This window comes from Mesocricetus auratus, unplaced genomic scaffold (genome assembly GCF_017639785.1).
Source record: "Mesocricetus auratus isolate SY011 unplaced genomic scaffold, BCM_Maur_2.0 Super-Scaffold_100006, whole genome shotgun sequence".
Taxonomy (NCBI): Eukaryota; Metazoa; Chordata; class Mammalia; order Rodentia; family Cricetidae; genus Mesocricetus; species Mesocricetus auratus.
In genome coordinates this window covers 21323788-21337072 of record NW_024429190.1, presented here as the reverse complement: position 1 = coordinate 21337072, position 13285 = coordinate 21323788, and the positions used below count along the sequence as shown (strand labels likewise).

The following is a 13285-nucleotide window of genomic DNA, read 5'->3' as shown; positions in this document are numbered from 1 at the left end:
TAACAAAGGTACATTACTGCCCTTTGTCCACAGAGTTAATCTAAGTAGGGAAATTCTCCCCAGGAAAGCTGTGTGTTTCAGAAACTTTATGAAATAAAATTATGAACTGGAGTCACCAGGGAAAGGCACACCTTGATAGGTTACTGATGAGAACTTCCATGATTATGGGGACTTGGAAAGTTGCAGCCACAGAGCCAAATTATCTTATTATATCCTCAGCCCCTTTAATGGCCATTCACTGTCCATCTCTGTGTCTTACCTAATATTATCATGACTATGAGTTAAATTCTTTTGGATTGCTATCAGATAGCATCTGAATCCTATAGCAGAGATTTCCTGACTTTGCTATAGTCTGCCTATCTGATGTTTCTATTAATGTAATTGGAAATGCCTTGATTTATGACTTTCTTTTATAAATATAAAAACTTTATGAACCTGGAATCATAGTAGAACACTGTAGCAATAGAGTGGGGAGAAAATTAGCACATAAAATAAACCAGGCTGGAAACCCCTCCCCATCAAGGTCAACACATAATAACATTCTCAGAAAAAGACAGATACACAAATAACTGCTAAAGGTCTCAAATGCTGGCCACAATCCCACTGAGCTTCCAACCTTTCCTCCAATTTATAGTCCACCTTCAGCCTCAGAGGTGCCTGTTTTACTTAGTAAGTGGTCTATGCTTCTATCACTGTTCATATATCCTTGTTAATTCTTTTTTTCTGGAGCACAAAACCTTGGTAATTCTGGCAGATGCCTGCTAATTCCTAATATTTTACTGTAATAGTCAGCAAAAAATCAAGGGGTAACATTTATGCTTTCAAACAGTTAAAAATCTCCCTCTAATTCTGAGGGTGCCTGAAAGAAGTTTCTCCAAGATCAAAGGAACCCCAAATGCTTCCTTTTTCTTTCTCCTTTTAACATTGGCCCCATTTCAGGGGCGTGTTTTCTTCCTTCTCTCACATCTTCCTTTTCTTAGAGTGCATGAAAATGGTGGGCAAATGCCTGTAGGAGAAGTGATGATAGTGTCATGGCAGCAATGAGTATCACAGTTATTTTCCTCATCATAATTAACTAGCGGTTTAGAGGTACACTCAACTCAGAACCTTGCCCCACTGTTGCTGGGAGCATGTGGGGTTGTAGCCACCTGAGAACAGTGATATCTGTTTACCAATTTTAGATGTATAGTAGCCACACATATAAAAGATGGCAGTGCACACACAGATGGTGTCAGACAAAGATGAAAACACTTTCGTGGAGGCCCCAGCATAAACCATCTTTTATTCTCTTAGAGATGAGAGCCCTGTTTTTGCATCAATAATATATAGCTCCTGTAAACATATAGGTAACACAGGGCTCTCTCTGGTCACAGTGCCCCTTTGACCTACTTTCTTGTACCATTAGGGTGTTCTCCTCTACTCTATTTTCTCTAATCAAGTCTATCTTTTAAACTATGCTCGGGACCTCATTGGAATTCATTGAATAGAGAACTTGTGTTCTGGACTGGGAACTTGGTGGGGCTAGCGGAGTGCTATTTAAGCAGCATGATTAACTTTAACTACAGCAAAGCAAGAGGAACATAAGGGAACAGACAGAAACCCATGTAATTATTTTGTCCTCTTATGCTTAAACATATCAGATATAAAGTCACTCTGAAAGTGCTATGGTAAAAGCTAATAGCTACATTTTCATGATACAACTCTGGCCAAATTCATAGCTCCTTGTTGCTTCAGTTCGGGACAGGCAGTGACTTGGAGGGAGTCACCTGGAGGCTTTAGAGCCTCCTTGCCCCTTGCACTTGACTTGCTTTCCTCTAGCAATGAGAATATCCAGGAGAGTGCTGACTTCTTGGCTATACCATTTCCTGTATGTTCTTGAAAGACCCCTACCCAGGACCCCCTAGGAAAAGAAAAGCAAGGCCAGGCCATTGCCTAATGAAAGAAACCCAGACCAGGTGCCTCACCCAGCTGGCAGGATGTCAAACAGGATCTGTGGTCACCAGAGCAGTCATGGGACCCGGATAATAATTGCTGACGCATGCCAGGGTCTTTTATGTGGCAATACCAGGACACCTAGTCCTTGGCAACTACCCCTGCCCCCAGTTGTGTCTATGATCACCATAGTAGTCATGGGACCCGGATAATAATTGCTGAAGCGTGCCGGGGTCTTTCATAAAGTAATACCAGGAAACTTAGTCCGTGGGAACTACCCCTGCCCCCAAGATGAGCCAATGAAATGCCTGTTACTTATGTAACCATTAAAACTCTATAAATATTGTACTCCCTGCAAGCCCGGTATGCTCTGCACCCGAGTTGCAGTAGCATCCGCAGGCGCCTGTGTACTCAATAAATCACCTCTTGCATTTGCAGCCAGTGGTCTGGCCCCGGTTCTTGGGCAGAGGGTTCGGTTCAGTGCCCGGCGCTTTGATGCCGAGGTCTTTCATTCTTTGGACCCTCACAGTGGTATTTCAGCTAAATCCTTGTAGTAATTCACACATATCACTTTTTTTCTCTCACACAACTTCTGTTTTTTTTTTTTTTTTTTTGGATGGTGTTTGTAGACTGACAGGCCATCTGAACTCTGTCTTGAGAAATGTGACTGTGACCTATTCTGTGAAGACCAGAGGGCATCAGTCACACAATGAAAAACAGGACACTCTGTGTAAAACGAATAGCAAATGCATTCTGCTGTTCCCTCACTGTTGTGTCATTGGATTGATTTGTTCTCCAGGAGAAATGGTGGTTGGGTGCATTTGGCACATAAATGTACTCAAGGTATGATGGGAATGCCAAAATAGAGGGGAATTAGGAAAAGGTGAGATCCAGGGAAAACAGACAAATGTGTCTGCTTGGAGTAAAGGAACAGATGGAGGAGAAAGTTCAGTTACAAACAGCTATTGGAGGTTAGAGCCAATTCTGCTGTGTGGACTGTATGGTTCTATTGCTGCTTTGAGAGGTTCTTGATGCTGCCATGTATAACATGCTTGTGGTGGTTTGAAGAAGGGCCCCCAAAGAGAGTATCACTATTAGGAGGTGTGACTTTGTTGGAGTAGATTTAGCCTTGTTGGAGGAAGTATGTCACTGTGGGGGTGGGCTTTAAGGTCTCCTAAGCTCAAGCTATGGCCAGTGTTGACAGATGCTTCTTTTGGCTGTGGATCAAGAAGTAGAACTCCTTTTTTTTTTTTTTTTTTTTTTGGAGTCTGTCTTATGACATTTTTTTTAATTTTTAAATTTAAATTTAAATTAGATACAAGGTTGCTTCACAAGTCAGTTCCAGGTCCCTCTCTGCTTCCCTCCCCTCCTCCCATGCCCTCCCTCCCAACACCCCCCCAATATCCCCTCATTTCCCCAGGGAGGGTGAGGCCCTCCATGAGGGTGTCCACAGTCTGACATTTCATCCAGGGCAAGAAGTAGAACTCTTAGTTCCTTCTCCAGCACCATGTTTGCCTGCCTACTGCCGTAAAGGTAACGAACTAAACCTCTGAAGCTGTAAGTAAGTCAGTGTCAATGAATTGTTTTCCTTTATAAGAGCTGCTGTGGTCACAGTGTCTCCTCACAGCAATAGAACACTGATTAAGACAATGGTCATTGCTTTATTTATTCTTTATTTGGCCACCATTTCCTGAGTTCCTGCTAGGTGTAGGACACCCAAGGCAAAGAATTATCAGCTGCTACTACCTTAGTGCTAGAGCAGAGTGTCAAAATGGAGGGGGCAAAGTACAGAGTCAGTCTGTTGCAGCAGCATAAATATGAATAACACAAAGGGTTGCCTGTTAAGTGGCCTGAAAATTTTTGAGAGATATTAGGATATCACTGGGGGAAATGTTGGAAGTTACTGGAGGGAGAAATGTTAGAACCCAAGTTAAGTTTTAGGCTTGTTGTAATGACTGTTGTAAGGTAACACTAGGATAGAGGCGCATTGACTGAGGCAAGGTCAAAATTCAAACCAAGGAACTGAGTACCAGAGACATAGCTCAGAGATAGGATACTTACTTAGCACGCAAAAACTCATAGGTTCCACCCACAAATAACTCAAGGCCAAATTAAACCAAGTGACCATCACTCATTTTTGTTGGCTTATTTTTTCACTTTCCCAAACTAATCCTTTGTTAGCATATAGAAATAGGTTTAACTGTAATATTGTCATTATATTTTACTCTCATTCTAATTCATCCCATTGCTCTCCTCCATTCATCCTGCCCTCCTGCATTCATCCTCTTCTTTTGTTAATCTCCTTTCTCCCTACAAATAGTTCCTCTACTGCTTTCTTGACAAGTATATTCAACTACCCTCCACTGTTCCACTTTCTGCCTCTCTATATACTCCTTTTCCCATTTCCATAATTCACTTTCTACTTTCTGGTCATACACATAGAAACACAATGCATTTTTGTATATATATATCTCAGCTGGGGCCTGAAAATGTTCCTTTGGCAATAGGTGTTGAGCAATGTAGAAGCTTTATAATTGGTCAGAGCACTGATCATATTCTCATTTTTTAATGCAGACATATTCTATGAAGCCACAATTACATTTATACTGAAACTATGTAAATACAAAACAACAAAAGAAACTTATAGACAATTACCCTGCTTAGCAGAAATGTAAAAATTTTCAACAAAATACTTGCCAACTATATTCAAGAACATAGTAAGATCATACCTCATGACTCAGTTGCTTTCATTCTAAGAATACAAGAATAGTTCAACACACATGAATCAGCAGTCCTAAAGATAGAAATTACATAGTCATCCCCATATAAGCAGTAAAGGTTTTTGTCAAATTTCAAAATTCCTTCATGAACTGTGAGTAAACTGGGATTGGAAGCATCTTACATGAACATAATAAATGATATCTATGTATCATCTATCAACAAACACACACACACACAGATATAAACATATCTATAAGCAACATTATACTAAATGAGATAAAACTAAAAGGAAATTTTCTTTAAAATCAGGATTGAGACAAAACTATTCACACATTATACATTTACTCAATATAATGCACAAAATTTTAGTTTAATTAGTAACAGAAAGAATTAGAAGGCTACAACAAAAAGCAAGAAGTTAAATTATCCATAGTTGGAAATTATATGATTTCTATAGTTGTAAAACCTTAAAGATTATATCAGAAAACCTGTATAGTTTCTCAGTCAAGTTATAGTCTACAATAACTAACTTTGCTGTCTGCTAATAGCAAAACTTGTTGAGAAGGAAGCTAGGGGAACAAATTTCAATTAATCCCAGGTGGAGGTGGGTTTATCTCTGTGAGTTCCAGGCCACTCTGGTCTACAAAGGAAGTTTCGGGATAGCCAAAGCGACACAGAGAAATAATGTGGAAATATTATACTACACAAAATAGTGATGTCCTGTGATATTTTATTGAGAGAGAAATCACTTACGTGAGAAGTCAAGAAGGACAACAACCAAAGGTCTGCATGCTGCTCTCCAGGCCAAAACAGGAACCCAAAGTCAGAATCTGGGAGGCTAGCATGGGACTGATCCAGAACCCCCGAATGTGAGAGTCAGTGAGGAGGCCTGGGCAACCTATGGGGCCCTGGGCAGTGGATCAGTGTTTATCCCTGGCATACAAACAGACATCGTGTGTCCATAACACAAAGAGGGATGCTCTGTCAGCATGGACTCTTTGGGGAGTCCCTGGACCCTGACCTGAGTGAAATGACAGACTCTAGATATCCTGGAAGGAAATGGCCATAGGGTGGGAGGCTGGGGGGGATGGTGGGGAGGATGCAGGAGGAAAGGAGGGAGAGGGAACTGGGATTAACATGTAACACAAGCTATTTAAAATTAAAATAACAATAATAATAAAAAAGAGAGTCTCTTTCCCCTATCTCCTTTTATCTCCAGTACATTGTATGTACCTGTGAACACACCCAAACTGGCACGGTCAGCGCTACGGGTACTTAGACCTCTCCTTACAGAGAAACCCAGTATTGAAAGACAAAACAAACAAAAAAAGAACAACAAGCCGGATGTTGGTGGCGCATACCTTTAATCCCAGCACTCGGGAGGCAGAGGCAGGAGGATCTCTGTGAGTTCGAGACCAGCCTGGACTACCAAGGGAGTTCCAGGACAGCCTCCAAAGCCACAGAGAAACCCTGTCTCGAAAAACAAAACAAAACAAAAAAACAAACAAAAAAAACCGAACAACTAACTAACCATCCAACCAAAAAATAAAAACCCAACCAACCACCTCTACCACCAACAAAACCAATCAACAAACCAATCAACAAAAACAAAATCAATCAACCAACCAAAGACAAACAGAACAAAAGAAAAACCCACAAAGAAAAAAAAGCGACGTGGTACCAAAACAGAAATAGACCCCCACAGCTACAGTCTAATCTTTGACAAACAAATCAAAAAGTATGTTGATAAAAAGTCAGCTTTTTCACCAAATGATGTTGAGAAAGTTGGATATTCACTTTCTGGTTTAATCTTGCTGATTATTTGGAATGGGGACAACATGGGGAATGGAGGATGATGGTTCCTCTGAAACAAAGAATTTTATTTTGAGAGAACTTGAGCAAGTATTTTACTGTGTAGGGGTTAGAACCAACAACATTCTTTTACGGATTTGTTATAATGTTGTTGTAGGGTTTTACATTTTATTTTTAAAATCCCCTTTATTGAGTTATAACTCACACATGTTAGAATTCATACACTTAAATTATACTCAATAGTTCTTAGTATGATCAAAGAGCTGAGCAGCTGTCACCACGAATAGCTTGGAGCACTGCCATTGCTTAAGGTATTGTCAGAAAACTCCTTATTACTCATTGCTCTCTGCCTCTATCATTCTTTCCTTTCCACACCCACAGTCCCTGCTCATCTCCTTTCTGCTTTGTCTCTGTCTCCTTAATTGTGTATGCTGGACAATTTGAAGCATGTTCTTCACATCCGTTTGTCCATGTGTATCTGTGGCTAGGTCTCCACCATCACTCTCTCCCTTCAGCCAGTGAGTTGCTCTCAGCGACTTGCCTTTGAAGGACCATACTGCTGGAATAAATGAATACTATATCTGCTTTCCCAAGTGCTGACATTTGGATCACAGAGATGTGGAGATGGAAAAGACCAGTGCTTGGAGCACAGTGCTATCCCCTAAGATGCCAATTTCAGTTCTTTTTAATCCTCAGTATAAGGTCAAGGAAACAAACTATCTTTGATCCCTAGGAGATGCTTCACAGTGTTCAAAACTCAGCAGCCAATTAAGAATAGTTTCACTGGAAAATTACGCATTTTGGGTGATAACAAAAAGCAAAACGAGTGACCAGTGTGTTTCAGATGCCCAAGTATAACTAGAAATTAAACACAGTTTAAAGAGTGCTCAGTGGGCCCCTTAAATGTTTGCAGGTATTTTCAGGTAATTGGGGTTATTTCATTTGTAAAATACAGTGTTTTTGCAATGCAGGTATTTTGGTGACAGATGATTCTGAGTTCCATAGAATGAAGCATATAAAAACAAGGAAGTGATTATGGCATTTTTAGCTCCCTCTAAGGCTTGCAGAATTTAGTTGGGTGTATCTATCCAAAACAACATACTTTTTTAAAATCAAAGCCAAATTTTAATGTTATTGAGTGTTCAACCTCTCAGCCAGGAGTAGATGTCAAGTTTTTCTTTTTATTGTTATTTTTAATTTAAACAACTGTAGCCTTGGATAGTTTCCCCTTAGCAGAATGTTTGTGAGTCTCAGAGGGAACACCCAGCATGCTTTTCTTTTCTTTCTTGCTTTTTTAAAACTTTCTTGCTTTAGCATTGCAAAGGATGCTGGCTCTGTAGTTGCCTGGGATGCTGCAAATATTAACAGCAAATGCATGGCAGACCACAAGGCTTGGTCATTTCCCACTTTCTTCTCCTTCATGTCTCTGCCATTTGGAATCCCACCTACCTTTTAAAGCCCAGCTCTAAGACTTTGAGGTGGAAAGAACCTACACTCTGCTGCCAGGGGAAAAAGTGTAATAGTGATGATCTTGGGCTCCACATTCAGTGAATTCTCTTTCCTAACTCCTTGAACTTGTTTCTTAAACTTACAAGCCTCACTCTTTCCATCCAATAAGCACAAATTCACAACACTTTAGACTGTTGTCAAGAGACACTTGTAACAATTAGTTACTGCTCTCACCAGCCCCAATATCCCATTCTCTTTTTCTCAGGTACCAGCCCTGTTAATTGTATTTTGGAGATTCCCACAATGATACTCATGCTCAAAGTGACCTGTTTCTCCTGATCAAGAGTTGGCTGTGCATGCAAGGTGAGGCCAATCAGGGATTCTTTCCCTGGAACCTGAGTTGATGGAAGGCCTCCAAGATGGAGGACTTGGAATGCATTCCTACCCATGTTTTCCTTCAGTGCTTACAACCAAAGTTCCCTGAAAGGGTCTTCACCTTTGCTGTGTATGAAGTTTAGTTTTTATTTCTTTGTTTGTTTTTTAAGTTTCTCTTTCAATTTCATGAACTACTCCTTCTATTTTCTGAATTTTTTTCTTAAGTTACATATAATTCCTCTTTGTTTGTAACTAGAAGTGCCAATAAGTCTTAAAACTATTAGCTTCTTAATTTCTTTTCTTCCTTATAACAAAACTATGTAATTTCAGCTGCAAATTGCTGATACATGGTAGACATGGACAGTTTGGTTTTTTTTTTGTGAATGTTTGTGTGGGTGTGACACCCGTGAATACATGTGTTTAGAGACTAGAGGCTAAAGTCAGGTCTCACTCTCTACTAGTTTTTATTGCTGTCTACATTACTTATTGAGACAGGATCTCCAGCTGAATCTAAAGCTCACTGGTGTGGCTAGACAGGCTGTCCCATGAGCTCCAGGTATGTGGCTGTCTTTACACCTAAGCAATGGAGTTACAGAAATATGTTACCACATCCACATAAGTATTGGGGAGCCGAATTCAGGGCCATGTGCTTGTGACTGGTGCTGTGCCTTCTGAATCATCCATATCCATAGCCTCAGATGTGGGGCATTATGGAAGCCAAGAAGAAGGAACTTTGTGTCTGAGTATAATTTCAGAGATGAATAGGAAGTGCCTTTATCTTCATTCCTTGACCTACGGTAAGTAATGTTAAATGCACCTATTGTAAGCTGAAAATATTCTAAATCATAAAAGGTTTAGTACACAATGTTTGGATCATCATCATTTTGCAACACAATGCACTGTGAATTATGTACAATTTCCCCTGTGGCCCCATAGCCATGACTACTGAGAGTGTTATACTGCACATTTCTAATTAAGGAAAAGACGCAGTTGAATATTTGGAGGTTGTCTTCTACTGACTATGGAATACATTCCACTATTATAAACTCAGATCACATTCGATTTTGTAAGTCAGGGACAATCTGAATGCCACAGTCTTTGTTAGCGTGGTAGAGTTAACCTGAGGACAGTCCTTTTTTGTATGTTTTAAATTAAACTTCATGGTGTCTTCATCATTAGGTTGAGCCTGTACTCAAATTTTACCGATGTAGAAATTTAGGCATAAGGAGAAATTTGCATCTGAGTCCCCTGACCTTTGGCCCTAGGTCTTTTCTCTTTAGCCTAATCTTTCCTCTTTCATAGCACTTTACGTATGGTCATACAGATGTTAACCAAAGGCTTTACATTTCTCTTGCTTCAGCATTTCAGTTTGGAGCCTTTGTTGACAAGTAGGATAGTTTCACAAAAGAGCAATCTCTGCTCCTTTGATATTGTCAGTACTAACCACTGTCTTGTAGGTGTCAGGCTTTACATGTTCATCTTTGATGGAATTGGTTATTAGCAGAGTAATGCATTTGCAGGTCACAATTTCTGGATTAAGCTAAACTGCATATTCAATGATATTATCTCTCAACTTCATGATCATCAATATGTAACTGGATTTCAGGCACAAAAAAGGGCTCTAAAAACACTGGTGGGGAGATTCTAAATTAAACTATGGATGTCCGGATGTGTCCCATGTCCCATGAGGTTGGGAACCTTGGTTCAGAGAACAGACAGAGGACATGAGGTTTTGGGATAATGGCAGTCAAAGGTCCAGAACTGTTGCACCCTGAATTCTTATTTATGATCTCCTGTGTCTTGTTTCAGTCTTCAGGATCACAGATGGTAGTATGTACATGTGTTTAAAGTTACCTGGAAATAAACCTCTAAATGTATTGAATCTAACAATCTACATTCTAGTCATTGTAATCCCCCCCCCAATGGTCGAGTGCCAAATTAGGACTCAACTTAGAAAGCTGAGTGGCTTATTGATGGTGTCTCATCACTTTGAATACTTCTCTCTCCTTTAACAAATATGTCTACTGTTATATGTCTACTCTACGGACTCTTCTCTGGATACTCTAGAGAACTAACCAAGGAAGAAAGACACAAAGGGCTCTATAGAAGCTCATCCCCAGCCTAGGACAAGCTGGGGTGGATTATATGTCTCACATGCTGACTTCTTTGGTGTCTTGACAGGTTGGGCACCAGGCATCACAATTCTTAAGTTACATAACTTAGAAAAGATAAAGAAACTTATTCACGCTCTATCGGCGGCGCGTGACGGCGAGATGTCTCACAGGAAATTCTCGGCTCCGAGGCATGGGTCCTTGGGCTTCCTGCCGCGGAAGCGCAGCAGCCGGCATCGTGGGAAGGTGAAGAGCTTCCCCAAGGATGATCCTTCCAAGCCTGTTCACCTCACGGCCTTTCTAGGCTACAAAGCTGGCATGACCCACATCGTTCGGGAAGTTGACAGGCCAGGATCCAAGGTGAACAAGAAAGAAGTTGTGGAGGCTGTCACCATTGTGGAAACACTGCCCATGGTAGTTGTGGGCATCGTGGGATATGTTGAAACTCCACGAGGTCTCCGCACCTTCAAGACAGTATTTGCTGAGCACATCAGTGATGAGTGCAAAAGGCGTTTCTACAAGAACTGGCACAAATCTAAGAAGAAGGCTTTCACCAAATACTGTAAGAAATGGCAGGATGACATGGGCAAGAAACAGCTGGAGAAGGACTTCAACAGCATGAAGAAGTACTGCCAAGTCATCCGCATAATTGCTCACACTCAGATGCGGCTGCTTCCTCTGTGCCAGAAGAAGGCACATTTGATGGAGATCCAGGTGAACGGTGGCACTGTGGCTGAGAAGCTGGACTGGGCCCGTGAGAGGCTAGAGCAGCAGGTTCCTGTGAACCAGGTGTTTGGACAGGATGAGATGATTGATGTCATTGGAGTGACGAAGGGCAAAGGATACAAAGGGGTGACTAGTTGTTGGCATACAAAGAAACTGCCCTGCAAGACCCATCGAGGGCTGCGCAAGGTTGCCTGTATTGGAGCCTGGCACCCTGCCCGTGTGGCCTTCTCTGTGGCTCGAGCTGGGCAGAAAGGCTACCATCACCGAACAGAGATTAACAAAAAGATTTACAAGATTGGTCAAGGCTACCTCATCAAGGATGGTAAGCTGATTAAGAACAATGCTTTCACTGACAAGAGCATCAACCTGTCTGACAAGAGCATCAACCCACTGGGTGGCTTTGTTCATTATGGTGAAGTGACCAATGACTTCGTCATGCTCAAAGGCTGTGTGGTGGGAACCAAGAAGCCAGTGCTCACTCTCCTTAAGTCCTTGCTGGTACAGACCAAACGACGAGCTCTGGAGAAGATCGACTTGAAATTCATCGATACCACCTCCAAGTTTGGCCATGGTCGTTTCCAGACCATGGAGGAAAAGAAAGCCTTCATGGGACCACTCAAGAAAGACCGCATTACCAAGGAAGAAGGTGCTTAAGGCCAGAATCACTTTGCGCAGCTGGTGGTGTCTCAATAAAAATTTTTACAGCGACAAAAAAAGAAACTTATTCACATGTTTTCTATTCCTCTCCATTTCATGTTCCTAACATTTACAATGTCTTGAAATCTTGGATTGTAATTACCAAGATAAATGATGCACATATTTTTGAAAAGCACATTTCCTGGCAGAGGTGCCTTGACAGACTGCTTTGCTCTTATTCCATGTGTCCTCGATGAGGTGTGTTGGCAGGAGCCTCCAACGAAACTTTCATCTTTCTTAAACTAAGATCATAACTTTCTGAACAATGCCTCTGCATTTTCCATAATGTTTTTAAAATATATTTTTCCATATCTTTGTAGACCCAAAAAGTTCAAATCTAAAACTTAATTTAGCATTTTTACTTGAGAATTTGGTTCTACAAACACCATGATGTCTTCTTCTGGCTTCAGGTTTCTCTTTGTCCTCCATGCTCACATCACCAACACAAATTCCTTGCACACACATATGTATCCTTCAACATTAATCTGATACCATTAATATAGAGCAAACCCAGAAAGATTCCATAGCATGTCTTCCGATAGAAACCATAGAGTATCTTGCATGCAAAAGACTGATTGATGTTGCGATAAAATAGGTGTTTTTTTTTTGTTGTTGTTGTTGAAACTCCTCAATAGTTTTCCACAGGCATAGCCTACACTACTCTATACACTTAGCTGAGTGTCTGAATCTATTTTGAGCAGCTCTGTTAACTTTAAATGCTCTTGTTGTACCTGTTCCATAAGCTGTAGCATTAGACTGTAACATTGAACCAGTGGCATTTCTTAGCAGATAAAAAGTGTGTTGTAAGCCTAACGATCTGAAGTCAATCTTTTAAATCTGTGTTAAAGAGCTGGACACAGTGGTTTGCATTTGTAACTCTGGTACTCTTTTGGGGAGATGGAAGTAGAAACTGGAGAATAAGCCAAGAGAATCAACAGGAAACTTATAAAGGCAGCACAGTGACAGAAACCTTGCCACACAAAGAAGACTCTACCCCTCATGAATGAACTATTAGCTACAGATGAAGTCTAGGAGATGGGAGTTGTTGCCTTCAGCTGACTACTCACAACTGAGCCTATCAGACACTAATGAATAATTCTGTTAGTAGTCACACTGATAACCCTGGTTAAACACAATTGGTAGCATGATAAATAAAAAAAAACATCAGTCTGAAAAAGAGACTTTTAGGGAGAAGTTGATAAGAGTGTGAGGGAAGAAGGGTGAAAAGGGAGAGTTGTCAGAATAGATTATGTACATGTAGGGAATTCTCAAAGAACTGAAAATAAAAGTCCAACCCAATGTGCAAGGAGACAACTGACTCCTGAAAAGATGTCCTCTGACAAGCACATGCACACTGAGGTCACTTTCACCCCCTACACACATACTTTTTTTTTATTTTCCAGTTTAAATTTAGATAAGAAACGAGGTTGCTTCACAAGTCAGTTCCAGGTCCCTCTCCCATT

General features: G+C 40.9%; 1 protein-coding gene across 1 annotated transcript; it reads left to right on the top strand.

The window, feature by feature from the left end:
- Positions 1–10525: 10525 nt before the first annotated feature.
- Positions 10526–11831, top strand: LOC101825491 (60S ribosomal protein L3-like). Its single transcript, XM_040747022.1, has one exon. The coding sequence runs from the start codon at positions 10563–10565 to the stop codon at positions 11778–11780; it is 1218 nt and encodes a 405-aa protein (XP_040602956.1). The 5' UTR covers positions 10526–10562; the 3' UTR covers positions 11781–11831.
- Positions 11832–13285: the final 1454 nt, after the last annotated feature.